Raw genomic sequence first — 20,381 nt, 5'->3', positions numbered from 1 at the left:
GTGCCTGAACGCTTGAACTTAACACCGTCGGTCGAGAATAAAGCCGGCATAGTCATTTACGTTTACATTTACGTTGCATTTACGTTTACGTTACGTTACGTTACGTTGCATTTACGACAATAGTCATTTACGACACGGCGATTTCAATGTCTGCTGCCAGCCATCGTGACAGGCTAGGGTGACCGGCCGGGGCCGGGTCCGGTCTGCGTGAGGCGTCCGTCGCTCACCGACGAGCGTCTTATCGGTGGCGCGGGGGAACCGGCTCTCCTCGTCCAGCAGGGCGAGCAGCCCCAGCGGCTTGGTCAGGAACATGTCCAGCACGGACCGGTTGTCGGTGAAGTCGACCAGCTCGACGCCGATACCCTCCGATATGTACTCCTATCGGCGGACAAGAGATCACCGACGGCCCGGTGACACATCTGTCACCGACGGCAAGCGTTACCAGCCACATCCTCAATGTCAGAAAACGAACGTCCTGTCAGCGCGCTTCAAGTTGCAAGGTCCTCGTTGCGTCTGATCGTGCTTGCGTTGTTTGCATCGTATGTTTTCGCCGTGTACCAGGTCAGAAAGAAATAACGGACTACATGGCAGCATTAAATGAGGACGATACGAAACCCCTTGTTTTCATATTTGGTTTTTGTAGCGTGCATTGCTCATAAAGATGAACCCCTTCGACAAAGAATCGGTCGTCATCGAAGGGAGAAGTAAGTGAGCATCGTGCACGAGCAGCAGCTGGTCGAAAGCGTTGACCAGTTGGCTACTGAGTCCAGAATCGGTGGCCGTTGTAAAACCAACTGTTTGTCCAACGAAGGCTTTAAATTGCCTTGCAGGAGGGCTCGCTTTTGTAATCTGGGGTTTCATCACCCTTAAATGCTTACAGTTTATTCCTCTGAGATGCCGTTTATTTAGCCGTGGAGATTTCCTACACAGATGGTCCGAACAGTCAAGAGCACGGAACTTTCCACAAGAGAAGATAAATACTTAATCAATATGAATAAACCACAGATGTTAATCATAGCGCGCTTGTACTAGACACATTGTGAGAGATTTCCTTGTTGTGAAAGCCATAGACGGACCCCTAGCAAGGAAACACGACACGCGTAAAACATCACTTCAATATCCGCCTTGTACCAAGGCGCGCGACCAAACACGTGAGAGAAGTGGAGCGCTGTGAGGGAGTAAGACCTTAGCCAGAAGACCTAAAGGAGGCGCAATTTCAGGGCGTACGGCCACGTACGCCATCGGGTTATGTAGACGCCTGAACGAAACACGTTTCTGACTTGAACTAAAACGACGTCATAACCTAAGACCCACGTAAGGTAGGACGGCAATGGCCACTGAACATGTGGAAGTATAGGTTCAGCCATTGAACACCTCAGTATTATGCTTCGCGCGTATAAACAGTTATTCTTTGGAACAGTGAATCTCGGCTGCCTCATTCGGCGATGATCAGCCGGTCGGAATTGGAAAGAATTTGGCTTTACTGTTATAATGAAGCACTGCGTCACAGTGCAGCCATCCAGGCCCATGAAGGAAGGATCATGCACGCTGGTTAAAATCTAGTACTGCGACTGCTATAATTAATACCTGCTGCTCCCACGAGAAGATGTGATATTTGAAGTAGCACTGCGGCTGCTACCTGCCGCTCCCACGAGATGTGCTGCTTGAAGCAGGACTGAGGCTGTTACCTGCTGCTCCCACGAGAAGATGTGATAGTTGAAGCAGCACTGTGGCTGCTACCTGCCACTCCCACGAGATGTGCTGTTTGAAGCAGGACTGAGGCTGTTACCTGCTGCTCCCACGAGAAGATGTGATATTTGAAGTAGCACTGCGGCTGCTACCTGCCGCTCCCACGAGATGTGCTGTTTGAAGCAGGACTGAGGCTGTTACCTGCTGCTCCCACGAGAAGATGTGCTGATTGAAGTAGTACTGCAGCTGTTCGTTGGCGATGTTGATGCAAAGCTGCTCGAATGAGTTGCCGTCCAGACTCTCGAAGCCGAAGATGTCGAGCAAGCCCACCGCCAGCGATTCTCCGCTGCAATGGTGATCAGAGCGTCAGAGCGAATGAGTTGCCGTCCAGACTCTCGAAGCCGAAGATGTCGAGCAAGCCCACCGCCAGCGATTCTCCGCTGCAATGGTGATCAGAGCGATGCTCGCTTGACCTGACCGTGCAGACGGCAGCCACCGTGACTAGTACATGTAACGGTCGGATCGCTGCACGGTCTGCTGCAGGAGGCCACTGATCACCGCCAGTTTAGACATGTCAGCGATACAAACTTACCTGTGCACACTGCACGCTGTGACTACCATTCAAGCGTGCACTTCCAAGCTGTTTTATTTACCAACGTCATCGTCAGTTTTGTATTTGGGGGTGGCTTGTAACCAGCATCTAAATCAGCAAATGCTTGCATACATATGGGCGTACACCGTTGCAACACTTCTGAAGGTCAAACATCGCCTCGTGCTCCTGGTGAGCTTTATTTCCGGTGCGTCATCCATGGTATTTCTTGCAACCTAGTTGAATCTAACAGCGAAACTAAGCTAAGGAAGTCTGCAGTCTAACTGACAGCGCTCCTTACTAGACAATGCGGGAGAAGGCCAGCAGTTTGTTGATCTGGTTGATGATCCAGTCGAAGAGCCTGCCGTACAGCGCCTTGGCCATGGCGTCCCGTGTGGTGACGGCCTCCTCGTGGCTGTTGTTGCGCGTGATGCTCTCTCCCCGGGTAACCACTGAGTTCAAGGTGAGCACCTCGCGCAGATCCTCCGTGGTCACGCCGAGCAGGTCAGCAGCTGAGAACATCCGCGGTAAAGGTCACCAGGGTTGAAGATACAGGTCGCCACCAGGAGGATAACCGCGTCACCACCTGCGGCGGCCGCCATGGGGTTGCAGACGAATAACGCCACCGCACTGCAGCGACAAAACATGAGACTATAAAGGTTCTAAAACTAGTCATTGTGCGCTTGCGTCGACGTGGTGATCTTGTATATGCCGGCCACTGGTCACTGTTCAGACGCATGGGAGATCTTGTTGTCTAGAATCTCGTCTCTTTGGTGCCTGCCTCACATTACAACTTCCAACAGATTCCGGCCTTTCCGGAACTGCAAAGTCGAGTGAAACCCCTGCCGCGGGCAGGGATGAGTGTGCGGGCGGGGGACCCAGGGACCGTATGCACAGGCGAGCTCTGTGAAGGGGGGGGGGGACTCAACAAAGAGCATAACATCTGAGAAGATGAACGCCTTCTCTCAATCGTAAAAACTCTGTCAGGAAACACCTGTCAAAATAATTTCATCGTGTTTTCTCACAATGAAACACTTTTTCACTAGGATTGTGTATAAAAGATTAAGTCCGAGCCCTTCCAACGGATGGATTTCAGTGAGACCAGAGCTCACGCCGAGTAGTGTTCATCGTGTGGGTCATTACCATCCAATCGTGACGTTCCGAGTCAACGGCAGGATTGATGTCGAAAGGCCGAATAGTGAGCTTCTAATTTGACTCGAGCTCTCCTTTGGATGCCATGAACTAATGAGCTTCTGAATTTGTTATTGCTCCTAATACTCACCATCCTTCAGTTTGTCTTTTGTTTGAACAACCACTTTTTCAGTGTTGCTTTCTTCGTCGTTTGAAGACATGAACGTGACGTCGCCCAGATGGATGATGGCGGCCAGCATTCTGAAGATACACTCCAGCTGCTCACGCCGAAAGCCCAGCATCGACAGGCTCCGCTTGATCATCGACATGGCCTCCACGTTTTTCTGCGGAAATCAACGATGCATCTCGGTCATCCCCTAATTCAAGCATGCGTGTCGTGACGACGTGGTGCGTGAACATATGTAGCCAGGCGTTATACTACGGACAGCACTTATTATGTGTGCTGTGCAGCCATCCTTTATGACTGGTGAGTCAATAAACTGGCTATATTTGATTGGTCTCAGCCGAGGCAAATATTCCATGCCTAGAAATGGAATATTGTTTTCCAAACGGAGACAAGGTTGACAGTTCGTGTACACCCTAAGCCCTTACCGCCACCGTCTTGTTGTTTCCGCTGTTGTTGTTGAGGTAGCGGTGGTGGGAGCGCTTGTCGGCACTAAGGTGGAACTCCTCCAGCCTCCCATCCGCCTGCAGACTGTCGTAGAGGTAGTAGAAGATGTGGAAGTTCTGTTCCGTCCTGAAAGCCGTGGCTCATATCAATATTGGTTTGGTTGTTTGGATTAGACCCCTTTCGATCAAAAATTATCATTTCAGGGCTATGGGATGAAGGAGAATGGATGACGGTGGGGGTAGGTCAACATGCACCTGGGGTTGCAGCCGCCGACATTGAGCACGTGCAGAGACCCCTAAGAGTGTGCGTTGGGCGTCTGGCTGGGGTCTCTCCCCAGGGAGCCTTTCGGCTCACTTGTGGCTGACGCAGGCAGCCTGCTCCGACAAGCGGGCGTCGCGAAGATTTAAGATAAAGCAAGAACAAGGACGGGAGGGACAGATGATATTCTTGCTTATCATACACGGATAGATACATCCTAGCCATTATCAATGCTTTGTTAAGACAGGACGTGTTCTGTCTGTCTAGCTGGCCGTCCGCCGCCTGGCGCCACTCACTTGGCTTGTCGGACGACCCGCGACTGCTCCAGCAGGTAGACGGAGACAGCGGGCGCCGGCCACGCGGCCCGTCCAGTTGAACGTCACGTCCAGGAACTTGCCGAAGCGCGACGAGTTGTCGTTGATGCCGGTGCGCGCGTTGCCGAACGCCTCCATGATGGGGTTCATGGCAAGGATCTTTTCCTCGAGACTGCGGTTGGGCGCCTGGCCCAGGTTAACCAGCTGGCGGAGGAGGTGGTTGGCCGACTCGGTTTTGCCGGCTCCGCTCTCTCCGGAGATCACCACGCACTGGTTCTGCCTGCGGGGTCAGTGCTAGATGTCAATCCTGTGACGGGGACTGCAGGTCAATAAATGCGATGCACTGAGACGGTACAGTTAAGGCGGTCCGTGGAAGTTACTTTGGCCGACTGAGTGTGCTCCAAAGAGGACAACTTAAAGCTTGTTCAAAATATGTCTGACCCTTTTGAAACGAAAGGCAGGAAGAGGGAGAGAGTGAGGGCGATACGGCGAAAGAAGAAAGAGAATGTATGCGGGGAAGACGAGTCGGAGGGAGAAATGATGGGAAGGAAATGAGGAAGGGAAAATAAAAGAAGGGGAAGGAAGAACGGAAGGAGAAAGATGAACAATGAAGAGGCGAGAGGATGGGAGGAAGAAAAGGGGCATCAAGAGAGAGAGAGAAAGAAGGAGAGAGAGAGAGGGAGACAGAGAGAGAGAGGAAGAGAGAGAGAGAGAGAGAGAGGGAGAGAGGGAGAGAGAGAGAGATATATATATACATATATATATATATATATATATATATATATATATATATATATATATATATCCGCATCTTGCTGCCCTTTTATAGATATGCATATACCTTTTTATATGCATACTTTTGCCTATATATGTATATATATACCTATACACATATATGGCCGTTTAACATTTCCAAGCTGTGGAGCTAAGTGTGGCATGCGGAGGCCACTCACCTGTGGTGGAGCATGGCGTGGTAGGCGGAGTCGGCCACGGCGTACACATGCGGTGACCCGTCTGACTTGCACAGACTGCGGTATTTCCACTGTTCCTGCGTCGCAAACGTACAATACGTCACGTACTGAGGCACTACAGCAGTCAGTAGTTCGATACGAGGAGATAAGCGCGGGGGAGTACCGCAAACACCGCGTGAGTCGTCGAGCACTGAACACGAGGCAACATTCACTGGTATCAACGACGCGTCGTAAGCGCGCCATGACGGCGTCCATGCCGCTGACAACCGACACCTAGACGAAAACCCGGCCAGCCTACGACCGCATGGTGCTTCGATCCCCACGAGAAATCTGTTGCGGACGCCACTCAAGGTCGGTGCGCAGCGGCGTCACGTCACGACACTGGGATGTCTCATCACGTGTCTGTCACGTGTCCCGCGGTTTGATCTGCGCTCCGCCCACTACCCCGGCCATGCACTGCCAGGTGTGAATGGTGCCGATGTTGAGGCAGCCAGCTTCGCGGCGCACAAACAGGCTGCACGAGGTAAGCCAGATGCCCATGACGCTGCAACATCAGTACCTTCCAGGTGAGGACAGATGGTCCAGAACAAATGCATTTCGTGGGTTATCGGAGCACCTGTGTAGAGGGACTTGAATCATCGGTAGATTTTAGCGTCTGCCTTCTTGACATTATCCAAGAAGACATAAATATATGAAATTAAGTAATAATGACACTGATAGATGTTTTAGAGAGAGAGAGAGAGAGAGAGAGAGAGAGAGAGAGAGAGAGAGAGAGAGAGAGAGAGAGAGAGAGAGAGAGAGAGAGAGAGAGAGAGAGAGAGAGAGAGAGAGAGAGAGAGAGAGAGAGAGAGAGAGAGAGAGAGAGAGAGAGAGAGAGAGAGAGAGAGAGAGAGAGAGAGAGAGAGAGAGAGAGAGAGAGAGAGAGAGAGAGAGAGAGAGAGAGAGAGAGAGAGAGAGAGAGAGAGAGAGAGAGAGGAGAGAGAGAGAGAGAGAGAGAGAGAGAGAGAGAGAGAGAGAGGAGAGAGAGAGAGAGAGAGAGAGAGAGAGAGAGAGAGAGAGAGAGAGAGAGAGAGAGAGAGAGAGAGAGAGAGAGAGAGAGAGAGAGAGAGAGGAGAGAGGAGAGAGAGAGAGAGAGAGAGAGAGGAGAGAGAGAGAGAGAGAGAGAGAGAGAGAGAGGAGAGAGAGAGAGAGAGAGAGAGAGAGAGAGAGAGAGAGAGAGAGAGAGAGAGAGAGAGATGAGCAAAAGCGCATTGGGTAACGGCTTAATAATAATACAACTAAATGCGGCTACACTGCTAGCTGGTCAGTGGAGAGTACCCGTGCGGGGAACACGTGCTGCGCCCCTTGGAAAACCCCACGATTTTAAGCGTCCCAGCCTTCCATGCCGAGAATGCAATTTGGTTTTACTCGTGATGAAAATCGATAGTTACCTGTCGTCACCATGAATTCAAGGTAATTTGATTGATGTATTGCAATTATGCAATAGTAATTGCTGCATAACAAGAATGAAAATGCACATTACAGGTCGGACATGAGGTCATAGCCATCGCCTGGTAGTGACAGTCGTTCATGGCGCTGCTAATGTCCGCTTCAGCCTAACCGAGATACTCGCATCGCGAGCGATTAGTGATTACGTCATTATTATCACTGTGCGACCGAAAATACATACACTTTAACCTAATTACACCAAAACCAACAAGACTTTCCTGACCACGCTAAAATGACGCTTCAGCTTTATAAATTGAGGTTTATATGACATTCATGCCAGCGTTTTGTATATATATATATATATATATATATATATATATATATATATATATATATACATATTCCTGATGCTGATAACCTTGTTTGGACTATATGCGTTCATGATTTGCTGGCTATTCAGCATTTAGCATTCAGCATTGGCATTCAACATGCTATTTAGCACTACAAGGTCGTTTAACTGGCACCTCCTGGTATATTTGGTTGATAACCCAACATAAGAACTTTGAGCTCAATGCCGAAAAAACAGTACCAAGGAAAAAAGCAGTTATGTTACATGAGACAACACAAGCTGATTTTAGGCTAGTAAGGATAATGAATCACGACCACGACCTGTGCGGATAAGGTTGGGAGTGCTAAGGCAGGTTTATATTTCAGGTCTGCAAATGCGTCATCTGCTGCCACTCGCGCGCCACCACAGATGCTGGGTTACTCTAAGGGTTTAGTCCGCTTTGATGACAACCCATGGGAATGAATCACCCAGACGGGACTCAATCAGTTAAAACGCCAATGGGCTCAGGACCAGACCACCTCCCTGCACATTGAGCAAAGGCGCGTTGGGTAACGGTTTAGTAATAATACAACTAAATGCGGCTGCACACAATAAAACGGCGTCTCCTTGAATAATTTTCGCCAAAGCTTACAGTTCCTGTAAACCGACGTACATGTGGTTCAGCAGCTAGCAGGTATATGCATTGTACCAAGGATCAACTCCGAAAAAATACCAACCAACAGCACTTGACAAGTGCGAGCCAGTGACTGACAGCCCGGTGCCGACCTTCTCGCCGTAGATGTTGATGTTAGTGAAGGGGTTGACGGCGATGAGGATGTCGCCGACGTAGGTGTAGATCTGTCCGGCTCGGTAGCGCTGCTGCAGCTGCTCCACGATCACGTCCTCGGTCAGCCGCTCGAGCGAGGCCAGGTCGTCGACGAAGATGCGCTGCGGCTTGGCTTTGCGGTCCGTCTTGAGGCGGCCCTGTTTGGTGGTGACGTCCGGCTGGCGCGTCGGCCGGCCGCCGCTCTTGCTGACGTCACGGATCAGGTCACGGAGCTGCACCCGCACCTGGGACGGTCACGGCCAGGTCACAACGAAGGTCACACAGGCGGAGGAGGCGCACACCGATCACCAGCCATCAGCTGACCTGCAGCTGCAGTCCCCCTGGCACGGCGGTGCCAAGCCTCTCGAAGTAAAGGCTGGTTGTCCAGGTCCAGCCTGCACAGGACCCTGTGAAACGTCTCCTCTAGCCGTACATCAGCATGAGGTGACATGAAATGCACCACCGCTTCCTTAAGAAAATCACGTAATTCCCCTCTCAGTTGAGGTGAAGCGGTGCACGCCATGAACAGCACTTACGTAGTCCACATTATTTGGCACCATCTTCAGAAAGGGGTGCTCCAGAAGCGGCCTCATGAACGGCCTCTTCTCGAAGTCTTTGACCAGACAATGGCTGACGAAGTCATTGAAAGACGGACTCCAGTCAGCCGGCCGCTTCAGCGTTGGGGGAGGATTTCTCGGAATCTGCCGCCAGGGTGCGGTGCTATGACATTATGCTGAGCGTCAACAACAAATGCGACATGCACCCATAATTGTTGGAGTGGGATAGAAAATAAGAGCAGTTAGTTCATTACGTATGCCATGAAATGATACCATTTACTGTGCCAATTAAATTCCAAAAAGTGTATTAATCTCAATCTTGGATCAACCCTGTAGCGCACACCCTTTTGCAACTAGATGTTTGGGAGAAAAAAACACCGTAGTATTGCACACATGAGTCAAAAGAAGAAGAAGGGTGCATATAATAATGCTGCGGTTGCCCTCCAAGCCAGCTGAATCGCTATACTTTTATGGAACTGTTAACAACAAAGCACACCTCAGTAGGCGACAGCCACCGTGACGTCACTTGCCTGGAAGAGCGCCCTCATTGGATGGATATCAGCCAATGGCGGTTCGCCGTCGGCCAGCTCGATGGCTGTGATGCCCAGTGACCAGACGTCACACCTGACGTCATAGCTATAGTCGTACTGCTGCTCGCACGCTATCACCTGGTGACCGAACGGCAGAGATCAGCGGCGGCTGCGCGAAACGCGCAATGTTGGAGGGCGCGTGGGCGTTCGTCGCGGGGCATCTCTAGCTTCTGATGCATGGCCCATGGAGACGATTAAGTTCGTTCCGAGTCACAGTAACAAACAAGAATAATCCCGCGTTTTTTGAGAATCGCATATTATTCGAGGATTGTGATCATTCCGGAGTATACCTGGAATCTCTTAGTGAATGGTATTGCATTTCGTTTGCATAAAGCACGAGTACAGGGTCACATCAGACCCCAGCCCTATCTCCACTGGTCTCATCAGACCCCAGCCCTTTCTCCACTGGTCTCATCAGACCCCAGCCATATCTCCACTGGTCTCATCAGACCCTATCCCCATCTCCACTAGTCTCATCAGACCCTATCCCTATCTCCACTGGTCCCATCAGACCCCAGTCCTTTCTCCACTGGTCTCATCAGACCCCTGCCCTATCTCCACTGGTCTCATCAGACCCTATCCCTATTTCCACTGGTCTCATCAGACCCCAGTCCTTTCTCCACCGGTCTCATCAGACCACTGCCCTATCTCCACTGGTCTCATCAGACCCTATCCCTATCTCCACTGGTCCCATCAGACCCCAGTCCTTTCTCCACTGGTTTCATCAGAGCCTATCCCTATCTCCACTGGTCTTATCAGACCCCAGTCCTATCTCCACTGATCTTATCAGCAACGCTTGGCGTCGGCTGTAAGCTGCAGCGTACACAATTTGCATGCTGTGCATTTTTGCCCTTGTGAAGTCAATCGAATGCTACGCAGAGATGACTTTAGAGCAGAGTATCTGTCAAACGCGACTCGTCGCAAAGGCCCGATCGCACTCACCCAACAGACCCATTTCAGTTCCACGTACGATCTGTGCTACTGGCCCTTAGCCAAATGTTAACGAGGAACTTGTAACGTGTCAGGCAAAGCCACGAAGCGGTAACCCCAGCAAGCGTGACCACCTTGTTTTCACCCGACCGACGGAAATTAACAGGCCACACACATATACAGACACGGACACAGATACGGACACGGACACGGACACGGACACGGACACGGACACGGACACGGACACGGACACGGACACGGACACGGACACGGACACGGACACGGACACGGACACGGACACACACACCACACACACACACACACACACACACACACACACACACACACACACACCACACACACACACACCACACACACACACACACACACACACACACACACACACACACACACACACACACACACACACACAAGAGTGCTATGTCTGGGGCGCAACCCCGTCCGTCACACGACTGTCTGCCACACAGCGGCCACATGTGTGTGGCACCGTACTGAGCCGAGGCACCGGCGGACACGACACGCCACACGCTGCCGGCTGGCAGGGGGAGGGGGGGGGGGGCGGTCCAGGCCCGGACGCCGTCGCAGCACGTCACCGCCGCCGCTGGGACGTCACCCACCTCCGGCGCCATCCAGTAGGGCGTGCCGACCGAGGTGTTGCGGCGTCCCAGGGTGGCCGCCAGGTGGGAGGAGACGCCGAAGTCGACCACCTTGATGCGGCCCTCTTTCGTCAGCAGGATGTTGTGACCTTTGACGTCGCGGTGCATGCAGTGGCTCTGATGCAGGTACAGCAGGGCCTGCGTGAGGTTTGTTACTGTAGCAGGCTGATGGGACCCTTTACGTTCGTAACACGCTGGCATTTGTGAGGCGGCACACTGCGAAGGGTGTTTTAAAAGGGCACCGCAATGCGCACCGATCTGCTGAGCGCACCGCGGCTGGTAGCTAACGAGCCCAAACTGGGGCGTCACCACACGCCCGCTCCGTGCCATGCGAACAAGAGCGGCGGCGGGGCCGCCGTAGCCGTCGGCCACTCACGTCAATCGTCTCCTTGATGATGTAGGCGATCTGGAGCTCGGTGAGCGTCTGGCCCACCCGGGTCAGCGTCTGGATCAGGTCCGTCACCGAGCCGCCGCTGCAGAGCTGGCCAAAGGAGCGAACGGCGCGTGAGGTGATGCGTACACCCTGCCTTCGCACGTGCCGCGAGCACCCTGCCCATGCACGTGGCGGGTACACACCGCCCACACATGTGCCACGAACATCCTGACTACGCACTCGCCGCGTGGTGCTCCCCATCCCCGTAAGCGCCAGCGGGCGAAAGTGTAAGCACCGTACTGCCGTGCTGGCACATCGCGCTAGAAAGCATGGCGAATGTTGACTCGTGTCCGGTGATCAGGCGTCACGCCACTCCCAGAGTCCTGTCTCTCAGACCCGCGGCGGCGAGAGGGGCTGTGTACCAGCGCCTGCTGCCTGCGGTCCTACAGTGGGGTGTGGGGCGGCGCATGTAGCCGGCGGGATCTGCTGAAAGGCATGTCGGGTTCACCCTCCGTATCTCTCATATTGTGCAGGGCCAGCTAACGGGGGTACCAGCTATGCCACATGACAGGCGGTCCAAAAGAAAGGAGACGACATCTGACAAACGTCGTGAGCGAGCACCACATACGTGATGTAATGCAACTCTGATCGGCGAGGTCGGCTACTGCAGAGCTTCCCCCTCACTAAGTGCCACACAGAGCCAACACCGGCAGAGGTGTCAGGAGATGCTGCCCCGTCGAGGGATGCTGCCCCGCTGTGCCCAGACCAGCAGAGGTGTCGAGGGGTGCTGCCCCGCTGTGCCCACACCAGCAGAGGTGTCGAGGGGTGCTGCCCCGCTGTGCCCACACCAGCAGAGGTGTCGAGGGGTGCTGCCCCGCTGTGCCCACACCAGCAGAGGTCTCGAGGGATGCTGCCCCGCTGTGCCCACACCAGCAGAGGTGTCGAGGATGCTGCCCCGCTGTGCCCACACCAGCAGAGGGTGTCGAGGGATGCTGCCCCGCTGTGCCCACACCAGCAGAGGTGTCGAGGGATGCTGCCCCGCTGTGCCCACACCAGCAGAGGTGTCGAGGGATGCTGCCCCGCTGTGCCCACACCAGCAGAGGTGTCGAGGGGTGCTGCCCCGCTGTGCCCAGACCAGCAGAGGTGTCGAGGGGTGCTGCCCCGCTGTGCCCACACCAGCAGAGGTGTCGAGGGGTGCTGCCCCGCTGTGCCCACACCAGCAGAGGTGTCGAGGGGTGCTGCCCCGCTGTGCCCACACCAGCAGAGGTGTCGAGGGGTGCTGCCCCGCTGTGCCCACACCAGCAGAGGTGTCGAGGGATGCTGCCCCGCTGTGCCCACACCAGCAGAGGTGTCGAGGGGTGCTGCCCCGCTGTGCCCACACCAGCAGAGGTGTCGAGGGATGCTGCCCCGCTGTGCCCACACCAGCAGAGGTGTCGAGGGGTGCTGCCCCGCTGTGCCCGAACTAGCAGAGGTGTCGAGGGATGCTGCCCCGCTGTGCCCACACTAGCAGAGGTGTCGAGGGATGCTGCCCCGCTGTGCCCACACCAGCAGAGGTGTCGAGGGGTGCTGCCCCGCTGTGCCCAGACCAGCAGAGGTGTCGAGGGGTGCTGCCCGCTGTGCCCACACCAGCAGAGGTGTCGAGGGGTGCTGCCCCGCTGTGCCCAGACCAGCAGAGGTGTCGAGGGATGCTGCCCCGCTGTGCCCACACCAGCAGAGGTGTCGAGGGACGCTGCCCCATTGTGCGCACACCAGCAGAGGTGTCGAGGGACGCTGCCCCATTGTGCGCACACCAGCAGAGGTGTCGAGGGGCGCTGTTCCGTCGGGGGGGGGGGGGCCACGTTCCGCCGCACTGTCCGCCGGCGGCGGAACGCTCCCCGAAGCGCAGCGGACGATGAAGAGCGGCGACAGGGTCGACGTCACAGACGCGGCGTCCAAACAAAAACATACCGCCCGCAACGGAGGGAAAGGCAGCAGCGGACAAAAGCGGCACGTCGCGTGACATCTTCCCAGCGTGATTCTTCAAAGGTGAAAAGTGTGCATCATTCACAGACCACAGTTGGATGCGCGGTGCGCCCACAAGAAGCGGCAGCCGCCTTTGAGGTGCGTTGCTTTCAAGTTGTGTAACCGCGGAGAAAGCATCGGTATTGCTGTTCTGACACATCATCAGCCCAGAGTGATATACGTTCTGGGTAGCAGGCTGGTGCTTGATGACGCAATGCTTCAGCGAGGGAACATGTCGTGTATTCAGCCCGTCACGGACCAGTGCAGGAGAGTGCAGGGGGTCGGTTCAGCCATCGGAGGAATCACTTTTGACAATGCAGTTCCGGGTGCAGGGCTCCCAGCCCATTCCAGCATCAGGGCCGACTGCGCTACTTATGCAGTCAAAAGTCAGCACAGAAGCGTGGATCTGTGACGCATTTCCGAGCTGGGCTCAATAGCCTATGTGGTGGTTCATGAAGCCTAGGGCCTTACGCTGTAACGATGCGATACAAACACCCTTTCTTATATTTTGGTTAATTCGATTACAACGTAGGCAAGTGAATTTAGACCATAGCTCCGTTGAAGAATAAAACATAACCGAAGAAAGTCAGGAATGAAATTTAAAAACGCCGAACACACACGAGCTTCCAGCGAAGTCGAGGAAGCCGCCATCTCGGCATGACCACCGTCTCCCGGCGTGTTTGGTGTCGTGCCGAGCGGAGCGGGGAACTGTCGTTGGCCGGGTGTGCGGCAGCTGCGGCCGGGCGGCGGGCGCACCGCAGAGCATCACCTGGCGTCACCTGGCGGCCCTGACCCGGCGCCGGCGCCGGCACCGGCCGGCCGGCTAACGGTCGCCAGCCGCCGCCGCCGCCAGCCGTGAGAACGGCCCGCCGGCCCGCCGGACGCACAGGTACGCCGGAGAGACCATCTTACGGCGGAGGCTAGCTCACCGCAGAGGCGGGATCACGACAGAGACTGGATCACGACGGAGACCGGCTCGCCACAAAGAACGGCCGGCGACAGAGGCCGGCTCACTGCAGAGACGGAATCACGGCAGAGACCAGCTCACCGCAGAGACGGGATCACGACAGAGATCGGTTCACGACAGAGACCGGCTCACGGAGGAGATCAGCTCACGGAGGAGACCGGCTCACCGCAGAGACGGGATCACCGCAGAGACGGGATCACGGCAGAGACGGGATCACGGCAGAGACGGGATCACGGCAGAGACGGGATCACGGCAGAGACCAGCCTCGCGACAGAGACTGGGTTACGGCAGAGACCTGCTCGCCACAAAGAACGGCCGGCGACAGAGACCGGCTCACTGCAGAGACGGAATCACGGCGGAGACCAGCTCACCGCAGAGACGGGATCACGACAGAGACCGGCTCATGACAGAGACCGGCTCACGGAGGAGATCAGCTCACGGAGGAGACCGGCTCAACGCGGAGACGGGATCGCGACAGAGACCGCCTCACCGCGGAGAACGGCTCAGGATAGAGACCGGCTCACCGCAGAGACGGGATCACGGCAGAGACGGGACTACGGCAGAGACTGGCTCACTGCAGAGAACGGCTCAGGATAGAGACCGGCTCATCGCAGAGACGGGATCCCGGCAGAGACGGGACCACGGCAGAGGCTGCCTCATGGAAGACATTTGCTCCATGGGAGATCAGATAGATCGCCGGAAGAGCTCACCTTCAATCGTCCACGTTGCCTCAGACGGGAACTCATCCACACAGCAGTTCATATCAGAGCTACGGTAACCGACAAACCAATACAAAGACAAAGACCAAGAACCGATACGGAAGTGTCTGGATGATAATCCGCAAAGATGGTGGCTGTCGTTACGTGACCTCGTCCTGCCAGAGGCGTCCGATGTGCTCCAGCGGCCGGGAAGCCCTCGATCGCCCCGGCGCAATGGGAAAACGAGGCCGCACTGCCTCATCTCGCCTCTCCGCGTCATTACGCCTCACCACTGACAGAACGCGCTGGGATTTGATGCTATCGCGAGATAATGTCATGAGGAAGCAGCAGTTTGGGGACATCGATTTAACGTGACCCAAAAGGCTCGGCAGAACGATGACACTGCACATTTCGCTGCTGAGAGCCCAGAGTACCATGTGCGGAACTTTCCGCTCTTGTAAAATGGCACGTGTCCCCCAATGCTTTTTGTGTTTTAACGTAGACTTTGTAGGGGCCCCGGGAGAATCCGCTTAGAATAGTAATGCTCTCACTGAAATGATCTCTAGGGAGTTCTTTTCCTGGGTATGAATTTTAACTCGCTATCTTGTTTGCTAGGCCTGTACTTTGCGTTCAAAAATGCCGCGTCTCCTCACCATCGTACTAGACAAGTACCTTTCGCGGTGGTGATGAACGTCGGTAGTCTTGATTTATGCTTTGTCATTTACTGCAACCAGCATTAAACGATGACGTTTCAGTGGTAATGACACGATCGTTATCACCGCATCGACAGTGTCCGTCAGTGCTGCCAAATCTGGCCACCCACCATGACGCGGTGGCCGAGCCTCGGACGGCCGGCTGGCTGGCGGGCTTTGACTGGGGCCGATTAGCGGGCGAGATATTTCACTTTCCCGACGGCTCCCTGGCTATCCCGTGACAGCGGTTGGCGTCAGGTGTTCAACATCGTAGCGGCGCAGGCGGCCCGCTCCGCATACTACACTTGTTTGGTGCTCTGGCCCCGCGTGTCATAGCGGGCCCGCCCGCCCTTCTCACCGCACCGGAACTCTCGAGAACCGCAGACAGCCGTTCGAGAGCAGCGGATGCAGCGGTGTTGAGATGCCGATGCTAGCTGGGACCGCGGTGGCATGTGCCGCTCTCGTTCAGTCGTGCGCCTGTTTCGTTACGGAGCGCGAGGCGTGACTTCGTGGCGTTGAACGCCCGGACCGCAGCCGACTTTCTAAGACCGATGTGGGTAAGTAGAGTCGACAGGAAGGGGACATCATTCCATTCCGCGCCTCTAAGCGATTTTACGATACGCGGCCGGATAGGCCGACCGCCCGGCTGCGGGAGAAGCACCGGCCGTTAATTAAATCTTGGTCAGCCGACGGAGATTGGGTATTGTCTCCGATACGCTGTGCGGAGCACTCACTGAGTGGTGCGGAGCGGCCGCATTAACTCAGCCGACCCCGAACAAAGCCTGTTATAGCCGCCGCAGGCTTCCACGGCCTCTCGGCCGAGCAGATGTGCACTCCCCGTCACATGGGGCCTTCCGCGTCACATGGAGCCATCCGGCGGTCGCTACGTCACATGGTGCCATTCCCGCGTCACACGTAGCCGTCCCGCGTCACGTGGAGACGTCCGCACGTCACACGTAGCCGTCCCGCGTCACGTGGAGACGTCCGCACGTCACACGGAGCCGTCCCGCGTCACGTGGAGCCGTCCGGCGATCGCTGCGTCAAATGGCCGGGTCACGTCGAGCCGTCCCATGTCACGTGGATCCGTCCCTGCGTCACGTCGAGCCGTCCCATGTCACGTGGATCCGTCCCTGCGTCACGTGATGCCGTTCTGCGTCGCGTGGAGACGTCCCCGCGACACGTAGAGGCCGTCCCGCGTCACGTGGAGCCGTCCCCGCGTCACGTGGAGACCACCAGCCGGTGGCGGCCGCCTCACACAGCACGTGCTGTAACAAGGCAGGTGTCTTTGTCCGCCGCACGGACCTGCCATTGTTTACCGGCCTGTGTGTGTGTCGCGGTGATGGGGTGTTTGTGAAGCGTGTGTTGTAACGGGCCGCCGCCGCCGGCGCCGCCTGCGGGCAGGTACCGTGACTGGCGGCTTGAAGCCGGCCGTAAACAACAGGTAGCCTGATGCCGGCCGTAAACAACAGGCAGCGAGACCTCACCTCCATGACGAACCAGAGCTGGTCGTCCTCCCGCTTGCGGCCGGGCTTGAAGAACATGCCGTAGAACTGGGGGATGTTGGGGTGCAGGCAGAGGTCGCGCAGCACCAGGAACTCCTCCTCAATCTCCTCGATGTTGTCCGTGATGTCCTCCAGGATCTTGACGGCCACATAGTCGCCTAGGGGAAGCGCAGGCGTCGACTCAACGCGGTGCTTTCACCTTTCTCGTGACAGACAGGCGACTTTGAACCGGACAAACGGCGCGTTCCGGTCTGGAGTTCACACTGTGGGATGTCTGCTCCGTTTTACCTACGCATGACAGTGCTTCGTTACGCCAAACGTGGTTGCTCCACATCGGCCATCTAGCTGGCCCGCGTGCCATCCCCGCGCCGGCCTGCTGGCGAGTGGCTGGCGTTTGTCGTAAGGCCGCGCCCACCACGGTCCGCCCTCGCCACACCCTACCACACAGACCCAGCACTGCGCCCGGACGGCGGGTACGCACCGTTCTGCTGGTGGTCGCGTGCAGCGTGCACCTCTCCGTAAGTGCCCTCGCCGATCAGGGTCTCCAGCACGAAGCGGTCGCCCGGCTCCGGCAGCGCGTCGAAGTCGATGTGTCGGCTAAGGCCGGCGTAGGCCAGGCCCGGGCTCTGGGGGTCAAACACAGCGTCAGGCCCGGACTCTGGGGGTCAAACACAGCGTCAGGCCCGGACTCTGGGGGGTCGAACATAGCGCCACCCCAGGAGCCTGAGATCGGGCCACTCTGGATATTAACAAGACGGTTAAGCTCCGGTGCTTTCTCACGCTTCGCTGTCGAAGACGGTTGGTAAACGACAGATAACATTCCTGATGAGGTCTTAGTCAACATTAAAGCAGCATGCAACTCCAAACATAAGGCATAAACAAATCCTTGCATTTCTGATTCAATGCATATTGTTACTGAAATTGGCGCCCACACACCCAAAGTCTTTCTCTCCACTGCCAACCTCGTCCTTGCTTCATCGCTGAGTGGGATGGCAATAACCAAGAGATGCACTGATGCCGTTTTAGATAAGAAAATGCATACTTGCTGGTCACCCTTTTTGTATAACTGTAATGGCTCAGAAGGCATAGTGAGTAGCTATTGGAAGCGAATAATCGAGGTAAGTTGTGATTATACATCATCTCACATCTCTCTCATCACATCAAGCAACCGCGTTGATATTTTTGCTCCCCTTACTGCGCACGACACCGCGCACCACAATGCTCTTGGCCACTGCAGTTCAATGCCCCAGCAATTGATTTACCGGGTGTCTGAGTATTTTGACTGGTGTCAACAAAGGCTGAAGACCCAAGCAGATGGCAGGGCCACATGTCCATTTCTCCCGTGTAGCTACGGGGCGGAAATGCACAGAAGACGTGCTGTTGCTCAGGCTAAGGGGCGGAGGAAGATGGCGTGTGCCTGAGATGAAGCAGGTCACATTTGAAGGTTTCCCCCCTGCAAATTGTATCAGTCTAATTCTGCCTGGTGTCTGCTGCTGGCTGTGACCTCTCTTACAACTAGAAAGCCATACCGGTGCTCAGTTAAGACGCAATTATGTATATGTGGTACGGATATATGTGAGAGTGGGTGAATGAGTCCGTGCCCATCCGTGAATGCCGTCTGTGCCAGTGAAAAGAGAGAGACCCCTCTCGGCCTGCTTAGATAAGCAAAACAAGAACAAAATAACGTACGACTTTTCGATAACATCAGCAGCCCAATGGCCTGTTGTGCCGCAACAGGATCAAAAGCGCAGGAAGAAAGCACGGCAGCAGTGCCGCGGCGTTATTCACGATTAACTGTCTTCACCGCAGCAGCAGCAGCTTCCGGCAGCGGCGTCTCCAACAGCCTGGTCCGTGTGACCGGGTCCGCGGCGGGCCGGCCACGGGGGAGAAGCGCCACTGACGCCCTGGTCAGGACTGACTGACCAGCGACACCGACTCGGCTCGGGCCCAGCTGACCCCACCGCGCCCGCAGCAGAGCAGACCGGGGACGGTCGGCTGTTACCACTGCGGCGGCCGGGAGCCCGGCGGTGGCGGCCACAGACGGCAGCGGGGAGTAACAGGGGGGGGGGGGGGGAGGGGGGGGGGGGGGGGGGGGAGGGGGGGGGAGGGGGGGGTTGGGTTTGTGGGGGAAAGAACGCAACCCCGCACACACGGCGTCACCGCCAGCTGGGCAGCGGAGAGTACCCGTGCGGGGAACACGTGCTGCGCCCCTTGGAAAACCCCACGACTTTAAGCGTCCCAGCCTTCCATGCCGAGAATGCAATTTGGCTTTGTTCGTGATGAGAATCGATGGTTATCTGTCGTCAACGTGAATTCAAGGTAATTTGATTGATTTATTGTAATCACGCAATAGTAACTGCTGCAAAGCAAGAATAAAAATGCACATTACAGGTCGGACATGAGCTCATAGCCATCGCGTGGTGGTGACAGTCGTTCATGGCGCTGCTAGTGCCGGCTTCAGCCTAATCGAAATACTCGCATCGCGAGCGATTAGTGATTACGTCATTATTATCACTGAGCGACCGAAAATACATACACTTTAACCTAATTACACCAAAAACAACACGACTTCCTTGACCACACTGAAGTGACGCTTTGGTTTTATAAATTGAGGTTTATGTGATATTCATGCCAGCGTTTTGTATATATATATATATATATATATATATATATATATATATATATATATAATACACGCATTTCTGATGCCGATAACCTTGTTTGGACCATATGCGTTCATGATTTGCTGGCAATTCAGCATGCTGTTTAACACTACAAGGTCGTTTAACTGGCACCTCCTGGTATATTGGGTCGATAACTCAACGTAAGAACTTTGAGCTCAATGCCGAAAAAACAGTACCAAAGAAAAAAGCAATTATGTCACATCAGACAACACAAGTTGATTTTAGGCCAGTAAGGGGAAGGCATCACGACTACGACCTGTGCGGATAAGGTTGAGAGTGCTAAGGCAGGTTTATATTTCAGGTCTGCAAATGCATCATCTGCTGTCACTCGCGCGCCACCACAGATGCTGGGTTACTCTAAGGGTTTAGTCCGCTTTGATGACAATCCATGCGTAAGAATCACCCAGACGGGACTCAATCACTTAAAACGCCGATGGGCTCTGGACCAGATCACCTCCCTGACAGTGATTACTCCCGGCCACTACTGTCGACCATCAGCGTACCTTTCACACACATTTATCGCCTCTTCGTCATTTGTGATCAGC

The 20,381-nt window shown here is 55.1% G+C and overlaps 1 protein-coding gene across 1 annotated transcript in view; it reads right to left on the bottom strand.

Moving 5' to 3' along the window:
• Nucleotides 1–18,130, bottom strand: part of LOC119105619 (myosin-IIIb-like) — a 33,364-nt gene extending 15,234 nt beyond the window's left edge. The window contains 16 exon segments of the mRNA XM_037229078.1: nucleotides 228–378; nucleotides 1,891–2,035; nucleotides 2,580–2,790; nucleotides 3,561–3,753; nucleotides 4,022–4,166; nucleotides 4,595–4,641; nucleotides 4,643–4,892; nucleotides 5,566–5,660; nucleotides 8,126–8,410; nucleotides 8,702–8,866; nucleotides 9,253–9,390; nucleotides 10,881–11,057; nucleotides 11,296–11,400; nucleotides 17,135–17,310; nucleotides 17,634–17,810; nucleotides 18,115–18,130. Coding sequence (XP_037084973.1) covers nucleotides 228–378; nucleotides 1,891–2,035; nucleotides 2,580–2,790; nucleotides 3,561–3,753; nucleotides 4,022–4,166; nucleotides 4,595–4,641; nucleotides 4,643–4,892; nucleotides 5,566–5,660; nucleotides 8,126–8,410; nucleotides 8,702–8,866; nucleotides 9,253–9,390; nucleotides 10,881–11,057; nucleotides 11,296–11,400; nucleotides 17,135–17,310; nucleotides 17,634–17,810; nucleotides 18,115–18,130 — 2,476 coding nt within the window.
• Between the last annotated feature and the right edge of the window lie 2,251 nt (nucleotides 18,131–20,381).

The sequence above is a fragment of the Pollicipes pollicipes genome, unplaced genomic scaffold (genome assembly GCF_011947565.3).
Source record: "Pollicipes pollicipes isolate AB1234 unplaced genomic scaffold, Ppol_2.1 Scaffold_6138;HRSCAF=7277_pilon_pilon_pilon, whole genome shotgun sequence".
In the NCBI taxonomy this organism is placed as follows: Eukaryota; Metazoa; Arthropoda; class Thecostraca; order Pollicipedomorpha; family Pollicipedidae; genus Pollicipes; species Pollicipes pollicipes.
This window is presented reverse-complemented; position numbering and strand designations above follow the sequence as displayed.